General features: G+C 41.8%; 1 protein-coding gene across 9 annotated transcripts in view; it reads right to left on the bottom strand.

The window, feature by feature from the left end:
- Aak1 (AP2 associated kinase 1) overlaps positions 1 to 16,035 on the bottom strand; it is a 160,484-nt gene extending 144,449 nt beyond the window's left edge. For 6 of the 9 annotated variants that reach the window (XM_087216264.1, XM_087216265.1, XM_087216266.1 and 3 more), the window contains exons 1-2: positions 15,844 to 16,034; positions 15,151 to 15,547 (exon numbers count right to left, since the gene is read on the bottom strand). In XM_087216264.1, the coding sequence (XP_087072390.1) occupies positions 15,151 to 15,313 (163 nt within the window). In that variant the 5' untranslated portion in view covers positions 15,314 to 15,547; positions 15,844 to 16,034. Of the gene's footprint in view, positions 1 to 15,150; positions 15,548 to 15,843 lie in introns of all 9 variants that reach the window. The other 3 variants (XM_087216259.1, XM_087216262.1, XM_087216261.1) reach the window with 1 other exon arrangement.
- Positions 16,036 to 16,380: the final 345 nt, after the last annotated feature.

Genomic DNA, 16,380 nt, shown 5'->3' with positions numbered 1-16,380 from the left:
GTTCGATCCCCGGTACCAAAAAAAAAAAAAAAAAAAAAAGATTTGAATGACAGGAAGCCAGCCATGGCAAGATCAGGAGGCAGAACACCTTAGGCAAAGGGACCAGTTAAGTCTAAGACACTAGAGAGGAAATGTTATATACTAAAAAAAGATAAAAAGGAATCACTATGACTAAGACACACACTGGTTACGGTGAAGAAAAGAGTACTTGTGTCAGGTTTGCAGATCTGAGAGGCACGGTATGGGTTGTACTCCAAGGGTATCCCTGTCCCTCCTTCCCCCAAGAGCTCCACACACACTGGTGCTCCTGAGGAATCTGCCCACAGCCCACTCTCTCCTCCTCCTCACAGCCTCCTTGTGAGGTCTTGTTCCACCCCAGATTTCCCTCAGATCATGTGGCTATCTGATAATTCCTCCCCAAGCTTTTCTCTAAAAGGTGGGCCAGTTGCTACCCAGTGTCCTGAACTAAATCCACACTTGAAGTTACTTCTGTCGGCATTTCACACTAAAATGTCCCAAATAAAAGTCACTCCCTCCCTCAAACACTGTTCTTTCCTCTTTTTATTAATATATCTACCTAGTCACAAGTCCAAATGCCATCCTAGCTTTCTCTCTTCCCCAATGTATAATGATTAACACTGATTTTTTTTTTTCTAAATTTAAGGGAAAGATGTAGAAAAAGGTAAGTAGAATGAGAAGAATGGAATCTTTCATCTCCACTAATAAATGCTGCCTCCCAGTGTGGCTCACACACTGACAGGCAAAGGTTAACAATCTACCCCAAGAATGTTGTCTTAATCCCAGCTAGACAACTCCAACACTTCAATCTAATCAACCCCACCCATCTTCCCTCCTAAACAATCTCAACCAAAACTGTAGAACTTAAAAACTATGTCTGAGTTAGAAGAAATCCTTGAGATCACCCAGTGGTCTCCTTATTTATATAAGGAAAGAAAAGTTCATGGGGGGAAGTGATGTACCCAAGATTAGTGAGAACGAGACCAGACAATCTACTACTTCCATGGAGTCGTACAGTTGTTCATTCAGACTCTATGAGTTAACCCTAGAACCAGGACATGAGTGTAGACATGGACATCATTTCACCACATCACCATCAAAGTCATTCTATAAAGCCAGGTGTGGTAGTACCTGCCTGTAATCCTAGCCTCTTCATTTTAGTTACTCAGAGCTTAATGTAGAAGGATTCAAACTTTGAAGCCAGCCTGGGCAACTTAACAAGACCATGTCTCAACATAAATAAAAAGGGCTGGGGACATAACTCAGCGATCCCTGGGTCCAATCTCCAGTACCAAGAGAAAAAAAAAAAAAATCACCTTATAATTGCTACTGAGTAGACAGTACAATAACCATTTTGTTATATTTATTCTGAACTACAATTTTAAAAGAGAAATAAATAGCTTCTGAAAAAAATCTCTCTCCAAAAATTAACTTTTTTCAAGTGAATTCTCATCATTGGTTAGAGGCCACCTAAAGTTGACTCTTCAACAAGGTCAAGAAGCTTACAGGGTAAACCCCTAGGCTGAATTTGCTAGGCTGCTCCCTCTTTTCACTCCTCTCTGAGACTAACAAGAACAGGGAGAAAGAAAGAAATGCCCATCTATGTTCCGGAGCTACATACAGTAATCAATTTTAGGGACCACCTCTCTATCCTCATTTCATAACTGAGCTCTTCTCTGGTGGATATTAAAATGTCATGCCCTTTCCATACTTCAGCCCCCTACATCACAGTGTGCCTTTTAAAGGTACATGGATCCCCATCCTCCTTCAGGATCTCTTTCTGGATAGACCTAGGGCCTATTTACACATTTTCAACTGACTATTTTCTTCCTATTTGTCCCATCTCCATGCTCTCTATCACAAATATAGACTGAGAATCACCGTTGTAATTTACTGTGAGCCAATACCCATCATTAACTTGAAAATGAATGTATGCCTTGCTTAAAGGTAAATTTCAGTAATATATGAATATGTGCTACTTGATGTACTCTTCATCTTTACAGTATAGCATTTAAATAGCTTTAAAGTTCCTTTTATAGTTAAGATACTTACATCTTATATTTCTATTCTTGAGATTTTTAGTACCAGATACCCATAACTTAATCCAATCAATAAAGGAATTCATATGACTTTTCTGGAAGATGTTCTACTTTGCTTTGAATTTGTATTTCTAACTTAACTGAAACCCTACAAGATTCAATAGCTCTTGTCACTGTAATAAGCTATGTGAAATTCTCCAACATAGATCCCTTTTTTTGGTACCAGGGATTAAACTCTGGTCCTTGCGCTTGCACAGCAGGCGGCGAAACCACTGAGCTAAATTCCGGGCCTAGATCCCTTATTTTATTGGAATAGGGATACAGAAGGCCTATGTATCTAGAACCTGTCTGGTCTCCCTGACCTATCCAGTAAGTTTGAACTAGTACTGATTTACTGTAACATTCCTTCAGCTGATTTATTCTCTAAGAGCTACACTTGCGTTGTTCAAATTTGTCTTAAATTGGATACAAATAAACCCAAGGCTTCCACCTTGACCCCAAAGAACTAATTAACATTGAAAAGTACATACAAATGAATAAATAGCAAACTAAGACTTGGAGATTATGGGCCCAAAACAGTCAACACAAATGACAAGAAGGATGAGCACCCAGAGGCAGCTATTCTGAGAACCGTATGAATACGGAAGGTGGGTTTCCTTACCCTTTCGGCAGGGAAAGGGAGGGTATCCCAGGTATAGGTAACACAATGAGGAAGGCACTAGAAAATGCTGATATGGCACCAGGGAGACGAGGAGGGCACAGGCCTGGATGAAACAGCCCATTAAACTAACAGTAAGTTGACAGGTTAGGAAAAATTTCCTAGCACACATAAGGCTTTCAAGAAGGAGGGAGGGGGGCCCAGAATATTTCTGTCTCTCTTCTCCCTATTCCTCATCCAGAGATTTGTAGATACGCTGACAAATTTCAGCGCCACTAGGCTTTACATACAGCCAAAAGAAAATATTCCTTATGGTGACGCCTGCCTTGAAAGCACAAGGTCCTGAGTTCGATCCCTGGTACCAAAAAAAAAAAAAACGAAAAACAAAAAAAAAATACTGCTTGACAAAAACAAAATTCATGCACTCAAATATTAAGAATTTCCATTCTCAGGGGCCAGGGATATAGCTCAGTGGTTCCGGCACCTGCCTCGAAAGCGCAAGGTTCCGAGTTCGATCCCCAGTACCAAAAAAAAAAAAGAATTACCATTCACAGACTGCTAGCCCACTGTATGCCAGGCATTATGCTAGGTACTTTACAGACATTATTTCATCTAATCCTTCAACTCATATTTTTGCATTTTGTAAATCTGTGTTTTAGAAATGAGAACAGTGGATTTTAGTAAGTTGTTCAATGTCACAGGGACAGATCCAAGCCAAGGGCTGCCTACCCCCAATGCCCATGCTTTTAACCACCACACAAGATGACAACCTTGAAAGTCTCCTAAGGAAAATACAGTGTTCCCTGTACTCCAGGTGGCAAAGGGGGAAGACAGCACTGGGAAGCAGCTTCCCAAATCATTATTGGTTATACCTTCTGGACAACCCAAGATTTTCTATAGTCAAAAGACCTGGTGGAATAATTTCTTCCAATGCAAATTCCTGCAATGCTCCCTATCACCACCAAGATTTCCAGAATTCTTAAAAGAATAGAGGACAGAGACCTAACCCTAAACAAGCCTAACAAACATGTAACCAGCTCTTCCTGAACTGACCAGATTCACTGACCAGGCAAAACCATAAGTCAAGGTATAAGCCCGAGATCTGCCATCTCTGAAAATGCTGTTCGGGGACCAATCTTCCTGGAAAGGCCCAGCTGACAATGCCTGAGTCCCACTTCTTTTTCCTGTTCCCACAGGTAAATAAAGGCACTATTTTGTTCTCAAATTCATGCTCAGTACCAAAAGGACAATAATCTTTCCTTCATCCTAAAGGTCCCAGTACAATAGCTGTAAACATCCTTGAAAAAAAAGCACCAAACAAATTACATGGCATTAGAATGCTTTCTCCAGAATTCAAGTCCTGGATGAAAGGCATCCTTATTTAAGATCATTATAATTACAAATGATAATCTGGCATCAACGCCATGCTTAGCCTTCTATTATAATAATATAGGGATGCCATAAGCTCTTTTGTCCAATAATCTCTCAGCTCTTCAGAAATCATAACAAAGCTTCGATTGGCTCTACCATCTGTTGATGGCAAGGTCAGAGCTCAAGGAGAAAACTGACCAGTACAAGCTGCTTCAACCACAGTAGAACTCTAATGAAGCTGCAAGTTTTTACTCTTCCAACTTTGTTTCAATTCTGGAACTCACCCTCTGCCAAGGTGGAAACTCCTTCAAAAAGGTCCCTTCTAAGGACCTGAGTTCGATTCCTGATACCAAAAAAGAAAGATTGCAGCAATAATGGGCCAGGGATTTAGCTAAGGGGTTCAGGCGACTGCCTCGCAAGTGCAAGGTCCCGAGTTCGATCCCTGGTACCAAAAAAAAAAAAAAAGGTCCCTTCTTGTGGCAATTGTCCCTGACTCAAGAGAGCTGAGGGGCTGGGGATTTAGCTCAGTGGTTCCACCACCTGCCTCGCAAGCACGAGGTCCTGAGTTTGATCCCCAGAACCAAAAAAAAAAAAAGATAAGAACTGAGAGTGCTTAAAGAATACATAATAAATAACAATATTCAAGCCAGGGATTTAGCTCAGTGGCACCGTGCCTGCCTCACAAGCACAAGGTCCTGAGTTCAATCCCCGGTACCAAAAAAAAAAAAAAAAAAAATTCAAGAAAATAAACTAATACAAATACTAAAGGAGGCACAAAATGCTGTAGTCAGTATTACCTTAATGCATTAACATTCATTATTCTCAAGTAATTCAAATTTGTGTAGGATGAAAAGCCTTTTTTGGTTTGAATTTAAACACAAAGCATCGATTTATTTATACAGGCAGTTTTGTCCCCCAAAAAAGACCAAAAATATTCCAATGCTTACTTCAATTTTACTAAGAGAAGATAAGAATATATGCAAACATACTGAAGCAGGTATGTTCCCTAAACAGGTGATTTTGTTCCCCAAGTGCCATTTAGCAATGTCTACAGTCATTTTGCATTGTCACAATAGGGTAGAGGTCTACAATTCTGTCATGTAGGAAGCAGAACCCAAGGATACTGTAAACATTCTATAATGCACATGTCGGCCCCACACAAGAAAGAATTATCCACCCTAAAAAGTAGTGCCAAGGTGCTCCAATGTGATGTGCTGACCAATGTAGGGAGAGAGGGGAAATGGGATGGCTCAGAAGGACTTAATATGCTGTGCAACTTTAGGCAATCACTTAACTTTTTAAATTCATTTTTCTTACAATCAATAAAGCAGTAATCTTTCTTATCTATATTATAGTTTAAAATCCTTGTGTAATTTCTGCATAAAATAGCTACTTTCAGAAATAAACCAGTAAACCAAGGAAGGAAGACAAGTCTTGGTAGACCCTGGCTCATGGCAATTGCTAACAGTGTACCACTTACTGAATACAGATTTGTGAGCTTCAAAAAATTCTCTCCATATTCCCATATCTGAATGCATTTGAATGTTTACATTCCCCCAGATTCATATGGTGAAGTCTGCTTACCAAGGTGATATTAGAAAGTGGGACCTTTGGGAGATGATTAGGTCTTGAATGTGGAGTATTCACGAGTGAGATTAATGCCCTTATAACAGATACCCAGGAAGCTGTTTTGCCCCTTTCTCCTTTTGAGACCACATTGAGAAGTGGAGAGTCTGCAACCCACAAGAAAGTCTCTGCCAGACCTCAACCATGCTGGACTGAGCCCAACCTTGATCCTGGACTTCCTAGCCTCTACAACATGGAAAATAAGTTTTCTGTTGTTTATAAGCTACCTACCTTACAGTTATTTTGTTACTGCAGTCTGAATGGACTGAACCGATGAACAATTCCAAAATGTTGTGGAAGCATTAAAAAATAAAAAAAAAACACCAAAAAAACCCAACCCCACAGGAAGATTCAGTTGGGAAGGATTATTAAAGGTCAACAGTGTTTTAAGAGGGTCCAAGCATGTAGTTCAGTGATACAGAACTTGCTAGCATGTGTGAGGCCCTGGGCTTGATCCCCAGCACCACCCTGTATAATAAAAAAAATTGTACAAGGAAGAACTTAAATTTTCAGGAAGACTCTTGCACCTGCAGCTAGAGGCCATGAGTTCATGTTCTTTCACCGATACTTTGGGGAAGTCAATTAATCCACGTCAGCCACTACTTCCTCATCTGTACAGTAATAACTGTCCTTCCTACCTTCTAGGGATGTTATAATAATGAAATGGGAGCATGTAGGTGTACTGTTAGTATGTTAAAGAGCCAGCAAGGCTCAGTGAACATCTTGTATGTACTCAGCTATATCTAAGATACTACAGCAAACAGAGAAGTAAAGGAAGACCTAGTTCCTGCTTTCCTAGCTGACATGATACAACCAAAATCCAAGAAACAAGTGAAGCCCCCCCCAAAATATCTACTGCAATGGTAGGGTGTATGGTATGGTCTCTGAATTCTGGAAAGGTCAAGGGAAAAGATGTCAGTGAGGCCTGAAATGTTATGAAGATTCGTGAATATAAACTGTGTCTTTTTTTCCCCTGCAAAACTTGCTTTAGAGAAGATACCTAGTTTAACATGTGTTTGGATATATTCTAGTGTTCTTGTAGTAAAGTGAAAGTAAGTACTTGCAGTCTTTTTTGAGGAACAAAAAGTGAATGAGAACTGTTGCCCTAGACCAACACTCTCCCAATAGGTGTCTAAGACAATCCACTGGGATACAGAAAGAAAATGTAAGATCCTCCTCTATTTATTTTCATCTTATAAAAGAAGGTTTTCAGAATAAAAAGAGAACCCACAGAATGGGAAAAAAATGTCTGGAAATCATAAGGGACTAATAGCCAAAATATACAGAGAACGCCTATAATTCAACAACAACTTGATTTTAAAAATGGACAAAGGACTGAAATAGACATATTTCAAAAGATGACACATAAATGGCTAGTATACGTACAAAAGATGGTCTAATCATAAATTAATAAGGAAATACAAACCAAAACTACAATGAGATACTCTTCAAACCCAGTAGGATGGCTATTATCATAAAACGGAAAATAAGTATCAGTAAGGATAAAGAACAACTGGAAGCAACTCTTGTACACTACTGATGGGCATGTAAAACTGTACAACCACTACAGAAACATATAGTTTCAAAAAATTAAAACTAAAATTACCATATGATACAGCAATTCTACTTCTGAATATACACCCCAAAGAATAGTACACAGAGTCTTGAAGAAATATCTGTACACCTATATTCACACCATATTCACAATAGGTAGAAGGTAGAAATAACCCCACTGTCCAGCAAAAAATGGATACACAAAACATTATATACATTATATATAATATATAATTATTGAGCCTTAAAAGGGAAAAAAATTCTAACATGCTATAATGTGAATGAATCTTGAGGACATTATGCTAAGTAAAATACACCAATGACAAAAAGACATTTCACGATACCATTTAACATGAAGTACTTAAAGTAGTCAAAATCATAGAGTCAGAAAGTGGAATGATGATTGCCAGAGATGAGGAAGAATGGGTAAAGGAGAGTTATTGTTTAATAGGTACAGAATTTGAGTTTTGCAAAATGAAGAGTTATGGAAATGGATAGTGGTGATGGTTGACCATTATGAATCCATTTAATAACACTGAAATGTATACTTAAAAATGGTTAGAATAGTAAATTTTGTTATATATATTTTACCACAATAAAAACTGGAGAAAATAAGATTATTTTTATTATGGTCTAACACTAGTGCTCCCATTTAGTCCACAGTATCTCATACTAGAGAGTTGATGGCAACAGCCTTTCAACCCACTGAAGAGCTACAGAAGCTCATGTGGACTCCATTAAAGGGATTTACTAATTACATTGTTTTAAATAAATTAACACTCATTAAAAAAAAAAATAAGAGGCTTAAGAAGATTCCTGTAGAGAAACCCTGGATTAAAGATAATGTAAGCGTAAGTGAACAAAAGAGAGGCAAAGCTGTTATTTCCCTTCCTGGTATACTCTTCACTTGGCACGTTACAACATAGACACAATCACAGTCTATTAAGATACAACACGAAGTCTGCCAAAAACTTGTTGGGATAATTTAGAATGTCAATTTGCTCTGGGCGAGGTGGTATATACCTATAATCCCAGCACTCTGAGAGGCTGAGGCAGTTTAAAAAAAAAAATTTTTTTTAAAAAGGATGGGGATATAGCTTAGTGCAAAGGCCCTGGGTTCAATCCCCAGTCAATACTGCAAAAGAAAAAAAAACAAAAACAAAAACAAAGATTCACGTCCACTACCATTTATCCATAATCAACTTCACTCTAAATATACAGTGTGCCTTCAGGTATTAGCTAGTGATAGCAATACGTGAAAATAAGTTATATACAAACCTATACATATGGCACTTTTTTGAGGCAGAGTCTTGCTATGTAGTCCAGGCTGTCCTTGAACTCATGGCAATCGTCCTGCCTGTCTCCTGACTGCTAGGATTACAAGCATGCACCACCATGCCCAGCAAGATGGCATATTTTTAACTGAGTGTTATCCCATGAAGTTTAGACATTATTGCCCTAAATCTGCATTATCCAACAGAACTTTTTGTGGTTATAAAATAGTCTTATCTGTCTAGTCCAAAATTCTAAGCACTAGGGAAATGTGGCTATTAAGAAACTGGAATGTGGCTCCAGTGTGAAGAATTAAATTCTTATTTTATTTAATTTTAGATAATTTAAATTTAAATAGCCATATGTGGCTTGTGGCTACTTTACTGAGAGCAAAGCCCTGGGCCACTGACACAAAACATAAAGTTCCCTGGCAAACAGTGCCCTTTCAAGCTTTTGTGTCTTTGGCCATGTTATCTTCTCTACTTAGAATGTTCTCCCACCCTTCTCTATCTACCAATAAGCTCTCATTTTTGAAGATGAATCTCAAATGAAGAATCCTTTGTTTAGCTTTTCCTGGTGGCTCGCCACCCCACAAAATTAACTCTTCCCCAGATCTGTTGCCTTCGCCTCTTCCGATCCCCCCATTTCAGCACTCACGGCTATTTTTCCCCATGTCTGAATCCCATGATTCCTTGAGTTCCCAAGGCAGAGCTATGTCTTACCTCTGCAGGATGCCTGGCCCACAATGAGTGTTCAGCATGACTTCCTCGGTAAAGCAGTAAATGAACTGGCAAACCCTGACCTCCAATTCCAACCCACAACTCTTCCACCACACCAAAACTGTGCCTCCAGAAATGCAAACTGCAGGGCATCTTTGCAACCATAGGCTAGATGCTACTTCAATAGATAATACCATTCCTATTACTATAATTTATTTGTCTCTGTTACATACAGATGTCACAGTTATCTCTAAGTAGGCTTAGAAGGCATCTCTCATACTAAGAGCACATAGTGAAAGGTGGTACTAGTTCCCTTTCTGAAGGGTCAACTTTCAAATACTGCAAGTTAAAATGATGACTCTGATGCAGTGATTTTTTGGATGTTTTATTAATATTTATCAAGTCCAAGGGCCAGGGATTCAGCTCAGTGGATCAGGCGCCTGTCTCAAAAGCACAAGTTCCCGAGTTCGATCCCCAGTACCAAAAAAAAAATTATTTATCAAGTCTTTCTTGTATACTCTACATGTCATTTTAGCTATCAAGGTACAAGTACACACCCACACATACATTCTCCCACTCAAAACCCATGTGCTCTCTCTTCATCATTTATCATTAAATGAGCTTAACTTTGTTAGACCAAAGGAAAGGTTTCGACCACAACAATTGCTTATTCTGAACTTCATTTCTGAATTCTGGATTTGGCTATATTTAGCAAAGCTGTAAGCGTCATCAAGCCTGAAGCCAGGAAGACGACACCATTCACAAACCACCCCCTGAAAATCTGCAGTTTGCCTCTGAAAGACCAGATTTCCCAGCAGGCAAAGACATCTGAAGTGGGAGGGATCAAATTGGTATTTGCGTCAAGAGAAGCCCTCAGGTGTTTCCAACCAGTATCTCTGCCCAGTGCTCAAGGGGCTCCATAAACTTATGCCTTTTCTCGCCAACAGATGTTCTGCTCTAGTCAAATATCCTCACTGTATCCCCTGTTCATTCCTTTCTGTAACACTGCTCAACATACAACACACACACACACACACACACACACACACACACACACACACACACACACACACACACCCCTGCCTGCTTCTGCTTCAAGCTTCTTGCCTTTTATGACCTTCCTGGGACGCCCCTTTCCCAGACATTAGCTGTTCCTTTTCCTCTCAACAAGCACAGCACTGAGGTACAGCAGGAGAGCAGTACATACTTACAGCTATGACAGTTCTTTTAAAGGCTTAGGGCCACTGAAGAAAGTGAGCAGCAACCACGTCCAAATGTACATGTGGGAGCAAGATACAAAAGAACTTCATTCTGTCACTCCATGTCCTTTCCCTGATTCTGGAGGGGTAATCTGTACTACCCAAAACAGTAACATCAGACTACTCAGTTTTCCCAAACCATATCATTGTTTCACCACTCCACACCTTTGTACATGCCACTCCCACTGGCTGGAAGGTCTTGGGTGATCCTCAGCTGAAACATCTGCTGGGTAATTTCCATTCCTGTTCAAACTTTTCTTTCACTAAGAGCCCAAACCCCTAGACCCTTCCTTTTTTATCACCTCCTAACCTCTTTTACCAGCTACTACAGTCCAAGGAACATGCTAAGTGCTGGACACTTATCTCACGGTTATTTCTCATTTATTGGTCTATGAGTCCATGTCCCATCCAACTTCTTATCTCTGGAACCTAATACAGTGCTACACAAAGAAGCATTAGCAAATGTTCACTCAATGAATATATACGTGCATCATATTGATACCACCAAGATTTTCAAATTATATGCCTTTGTTTTTTTAGTGGTGTTTCACATACATTTTTAAGCCCTACTACCTTCCACTATAGGTAGGAAAAATTATGGCGGTTTTCTGATTCGGAGTCTTAGTTCTCATTAGCACTGGACCTGGATAGGAAAACTGTTCTGAGAAGCCAGCTGGTCAATCTTATAGAACTGATACAGCTCTGGAATACTGTCTTGGACACAGCAAGTATTCAACATATACTTTGTTTAAAGCTTAGATAAAAGGCTTCGCTGGGCCAGGGATATAGCTCAGTAGCACCTTGCCTGCCTGGCAAGCACAATGTCCTGAGTTTGATCCCCAATACTGAAAAAAAAAAAAAAAAAAAAAAAAAGGCTTCATATGGCTAAAGAATCATGATAAAACCACTGCTTCTCAGTCCTTCTTTAAGCATTGCTCTAATTTTCCCCATGAGCTCTTCTGGAAGCTTTAATCAAATCTTCCTTTGATATCACATGCCTAGCCGGGGAGCTCTTCTGGAAGCTTTTACCAAAGCTCTTTCCTTTGATATCACCTCCTAGCCGGGGATTTAGCTCAGTGGTTCCAGTGCCTGCCTTGCAAGCGCAAGGCCCCAAGTTTGATCCCCAGTACCAAAAAAAAAAAAAAGTTAGCAATTCATAATGGCATCTTCACCAAGAAAACTGGAAAGTATCCTTCCCACCACCAAGCCTAGGAATAGCGATATCTCTCTAACTGAAGAATCAGTGCCTCTTTTCCCCCAATAAATTAAGTTCCTGGACCAGTTAGCAAATCAGAACACTAACGCTGATGCTCCTGATAGAGATGGCACCCCAGTATCTGTTTCTTGGGGTTCCTACAATTCCTCACTATGAAGCACAAATCAATAACCACATGAGGGAAAAAAATAATCAACAGGATATGGTGGTAATCAGGTCAGTGTTTGCCCATACACCACTCTCCCTAAACTGCCTGGCCACTGCCCTGAGCATCTGATGTACAACTCACTGTCCTTACCCAACTCTGGTTGGGAATGATGGACAGGTCAGCACTTGGGACTCAAAGAAGAGGGACCAAGGAAGAAGCATGGCTACCCAAACACTGTTGACCCTTTAAGGAGCTGGTAAGGTTTCTGCAAAGAGCATCTGGCTCAGCCTACCCACAATGGGGGAAAGGGATTACTTCTGATTGCTATAGTCAAACTACCCTTCACATTATACTTATTCTCGGGCCAGGGATTTAGCTCAGTAGTTCCGGCATCTGCCTCAAAAGCACAAGGACCCTAGTTCGATCCCCAGTGCCAAAAAAAAAAAAAAATTATACTTATTCTCTTTATATTTATGCATTTATATAGATTTTTCTGGTAAATAACGGCTACCACTTATTGAGCACCTGAAAAATGTTAAATCTATATCTTGCCATAGGGCAGTAGTTCTCAAACCTTAGTTTACATCAGAATCTATATAGAACTTGGTAGTAGAGCCACATATCCACAGTCTACAGAGTGAGGCCTTAGGGTCCACATCGCTAACAAGCTAGCTGATGATAAGGATGCTCTGGACCCAGGGTCCATCTTAAGAACACTGTCACAGGAAAATAGAGATTCAGGGTGTTTTGGAATCTCTGTCATAGCACCTCTGCTGGTAAAGAACAGATCCAGAATTTGAACCTAGATCTGTTTGACTCTACAATCAGGGCTAACAACCACACTACAGTATGTGGGAATGTTGTCTTGTCATCCGAAACTTATGAGCAGTGCCTTATAGGCATATATTACAATTATATCTCTCTCATCCCCTTTCAGAACTTAGTAGTACCTTTGGACTTCACAAGTACTACAAAAATACTTTGTATACTGACCCTTACATATTTACATACTTCAAACCCCATAAATTCAGACTCAAATACAGTCAAAGAACATAAAATGGGCAGCACCCCAGACCTGACGTTATAGGATACTCTCTTGCTACTCAGTCTTTGCCCATGCAGCCACCCCACTGGGTAACTGCTACTCATTCTTCAGGCTTCTTCTCTTGTAGAAAACAGTTCTTGACTTCCTAAAGCTGGGGGCCCAAAAAATAAATAATTAAAATAAAATTCACTGCCACTGCACGCTACTCTTATCTCCATGATGGTATTAATTACTCTGCTACAAGTGACCAATTTCTGTCTCTTAAAGTAACTTATAAACTCTAGCATCCAGTTTAATATCATGCTCCCAAAGCCTAACACAGTGCTTGGCACATAACTGGCACTCCATAACTATTTGTTAAATGAATATATAAATGAAGGAATGCAGAGGTACAAGTTCTACTTGAGTTTCACTTGAAAATATCATAATGCATGATGCGCAGTTCTCAGGGATGAATTCCAGGGAAGAAGAGTGCAGCCTAGATAACAAACACCAATTTGCCTTTTCTCTTCTCCATCACTCTTCTCAGACTCAGAGAACGGACACCAGTGAGGGCACCACTATCCTTTATGAGACACCACCCTAGTTGAACAAAATGCTCTGGGGGTGTAAGGTCAGCAAAGACCATGAGACAGGGAGGAAAGAGCTCTGTGCCCCCTCGTTGCTCCTCTCTCTCACACATACTCCTTCTCCCTTTCCCCACCCCACTGCAGTCAAGAGCTTTGGCACAGGGATGAATGAGACAGATCAGACCCAAGGGTAGAGATCTGGCAGCGGGCACAGAAGCATCTTCCATCCTGCACCAAAGACTACAAGGAAAGATCCAGAGGGACAGTGACTCAGGCCCCAGATGAAGTCCAGCCAGAGTAGTGCTGAGAATGAAAAAGAGCAATAATTTCACAAGGACAATAACTGTCGGGTTGGTTATTTTTTAAATAAGTGTTTTCCAAGTACTGGTTTCAACCCTACTCCAAAAGAACTAGGCCCTGTTGAATCCAGTGCTTGCACAGGCTGAGAGTCAAGCGGCTTCTCCCTCTTCTCAACCCACCCACCAGCCTAGAACACTTACCATGACAGGCATTTCCTAGGCCCAGGTAGGGACCTTTGCTTCAGTCTTAGGTTGCAAAAGGTTCCTTTTCAAAAGGGCCTCTTTGCTTTCTCTCTTCATTAGCTAACAGAATGTTCCCTACCACCATACTGCAGTAATAGAGGGCTCCCCCTCCCCAACCCCTCACAGCCTATAACACAACCTACAGCAGGTTGGCCCCATCCAATTAGTTTGAATTGCTTCATGCCAAGGAAATTGCTGCTTTTATTAAAAATAAAAGCACACTAAGCCAGCAATGAGCTGTGAAAAGTATGAGTCTGGCATAATTATGAAGGTCGAGGTTAAGGTTACCAAAAGAAACATGCAAAGATTTCCCGAAAGCCTGGAGAATAAAAATATATTTCCACATACATAGTGATACACAAATGAACACACACAAGAGGGCATTTACACAGCAGATCTAAACATCTTCTTCAATAGAAGAAAAACAAAATCAGAGCCACTCTGAAGTTATCCTTAATAAAAACTAAAACAAGAAGAGTGGCTTACGAGACTGAATTCAGAATAATCACATTCATTTCATCTGATTTCTGTTATTTTAGCTACATCCTGGGGATCTGATTACAGTTGGGCTACAAAACAAACCCAGTCAAATCCACCAAGAACCTTGACTCAGACAAACACATTCCTATTCCCTGAAAATCTTTTCCTCTCAATGTCTACTTATGGAAGTGGGAAAGTTGGGTAGGAGAAACCCATCTCTCCTCTTCAAGATCCCCCCATCCCATCCTTCAGCCGTCACATCAATATTTCAAGTTTTATTAGATAACAAGCCCACCACCCAGCATTTCATGTAAAGCTTTACACTTTCACACATCCAATTTCTGTCTGATCCGCATAATTCAGGGAGGGAAAGACGAAGGCTTCTCAATCCTTTTTTTCTAAAATAAAAAGCCACTGAGGTAAACAATTTCAACAACCCCCACCCCACCCCTTTATACTCTGTCACTTTCCAATCTCAGTTTAAATCTCTCAAGGACAATGACTCACAGGGACAGTGAAGGGGGAAGGGTGGGTCAATTGGTCAAAACCCATTCATAGATTCAACAACTAGACACCAGAGTCTTGCCACATCAGCACAAGATTTTAATTTACGGCGCACTGAGTTCCATCGTACCTTCTGCCAACACCTCGTCCACAGTGACCTGCTGTCGCCCGATGCCAAAGACCCTTCCAATGTAGCCACTGCCCAGACCGGAGGTGCTGCCCCCTCCTCCGCTGGAGCCGGAGCCCAGGCCAGAGCCGCCCTGCTCTCTCCGGGAGTCGAAAAACTTCTTCATCTTGCAAATAAGAAGCAGCAAAGCAAAATGCCAATGATTTCTAGATTTTTTTTTTTTCCTTTTTTAAGAAAATAGATCTAAAGATTTCTTCTCGGATTTCAGCTCGCAGAGAAGCCAACCCGAATCCGGCCTTGGGGGTGGGAGCTGAGGGAGGAGGATGCCTATAGGAATACGCGTGTCAATCGCGCGGCGGGTCTCCTCCTCCTCCAGAGAGCGATTCGTGTAAGTTTAAACCTGTGATGACAGAGGCAAAGAGAGGATGAATCAGTAACACACTTAAAAATTCAACTGACTCCTAAGGGTAGCAAAAGCCATCATCCTGGGGAAACGCTTCATGCATTTTCCCTAGCGAGAAAAACCCTGGGTTGAAAACGCATCCCCGCCCCCAGGACCCCAGATCCCCGTGCCCGGGGCTAGGATAAAGGAGGGATTCGGGCCGCCCTAAGCAGCCCCGACCCTACCAGGCACTGCCTCCCCCGCCTCCCGGGTTCCCCAGTTGCCCCTCCAGGCAGCATCCCCGCGGCACCCACTTGAGAATGCTCAGCGGCCGGCGCCCAGTTACCAGCCCCGCAACATTGTCACAGCCGCTGAGCCGGCCTGCGACGCGGAGAGGAGGTGGCGCTGCAGCCAGAGCCGGGGCCGCGATCGGCGCCCGCCAGCCAGCTGATCCCCCGTGCGCCCGGCGGAGACTGACCCGCCGCCCCTCCCCCGCGCGCGCTCCCGCCCGGCTCCATCCACCCAACCAGGAAGTGAACCGCCGCCGGAAGTGCCTCTTGGAGCGGTGCGGCCCGGCCCCGGGGCCGCTCCCGCGACCGCCACTCTGTAGCGACAAACGGGAAGGAGCCGATGGCGAGAAGAGGACCGGGAAAGGGGGTCTGGGAGTTAGGGGTCTCAGTACAGAGAGAGTCTTGGAAAAGAACGTTGCTATGGTCCGGGCGCAGCACATCCTGGGAAAGGTAGTTCAGCGCAGCCGGGGTGACTGTACTACAACTCCCAGAATGCTCCTGGAAGAGCGGGAGCGGCGTCAGCCTCGGCCTCTACGGCCTGGAAGGTGATTAGTGGGGTGG

The sequence above is a fragment of the Heterocephalus glaber genome, unplaced genomic scaffold, assembly GCF_053883595.1.
Source record: "Heterocephalus glaber isolate CG9 unplaced genomic scaffold, H.glaber_assembly_v1.0 deba00001457, whole genome shotgun sequence".
Classification (NCBI taxonomy): Eukaryota; Metazoa; Chordata; class Mammalia; order Rodentia; family Bathyergidae; genus Heterocephalus; species Heterocephalus glaber.
Note: the sequence above shows the minus strand (reverse complement) of the source record. Positions and strands in the feature narration are given on the sequence as shown.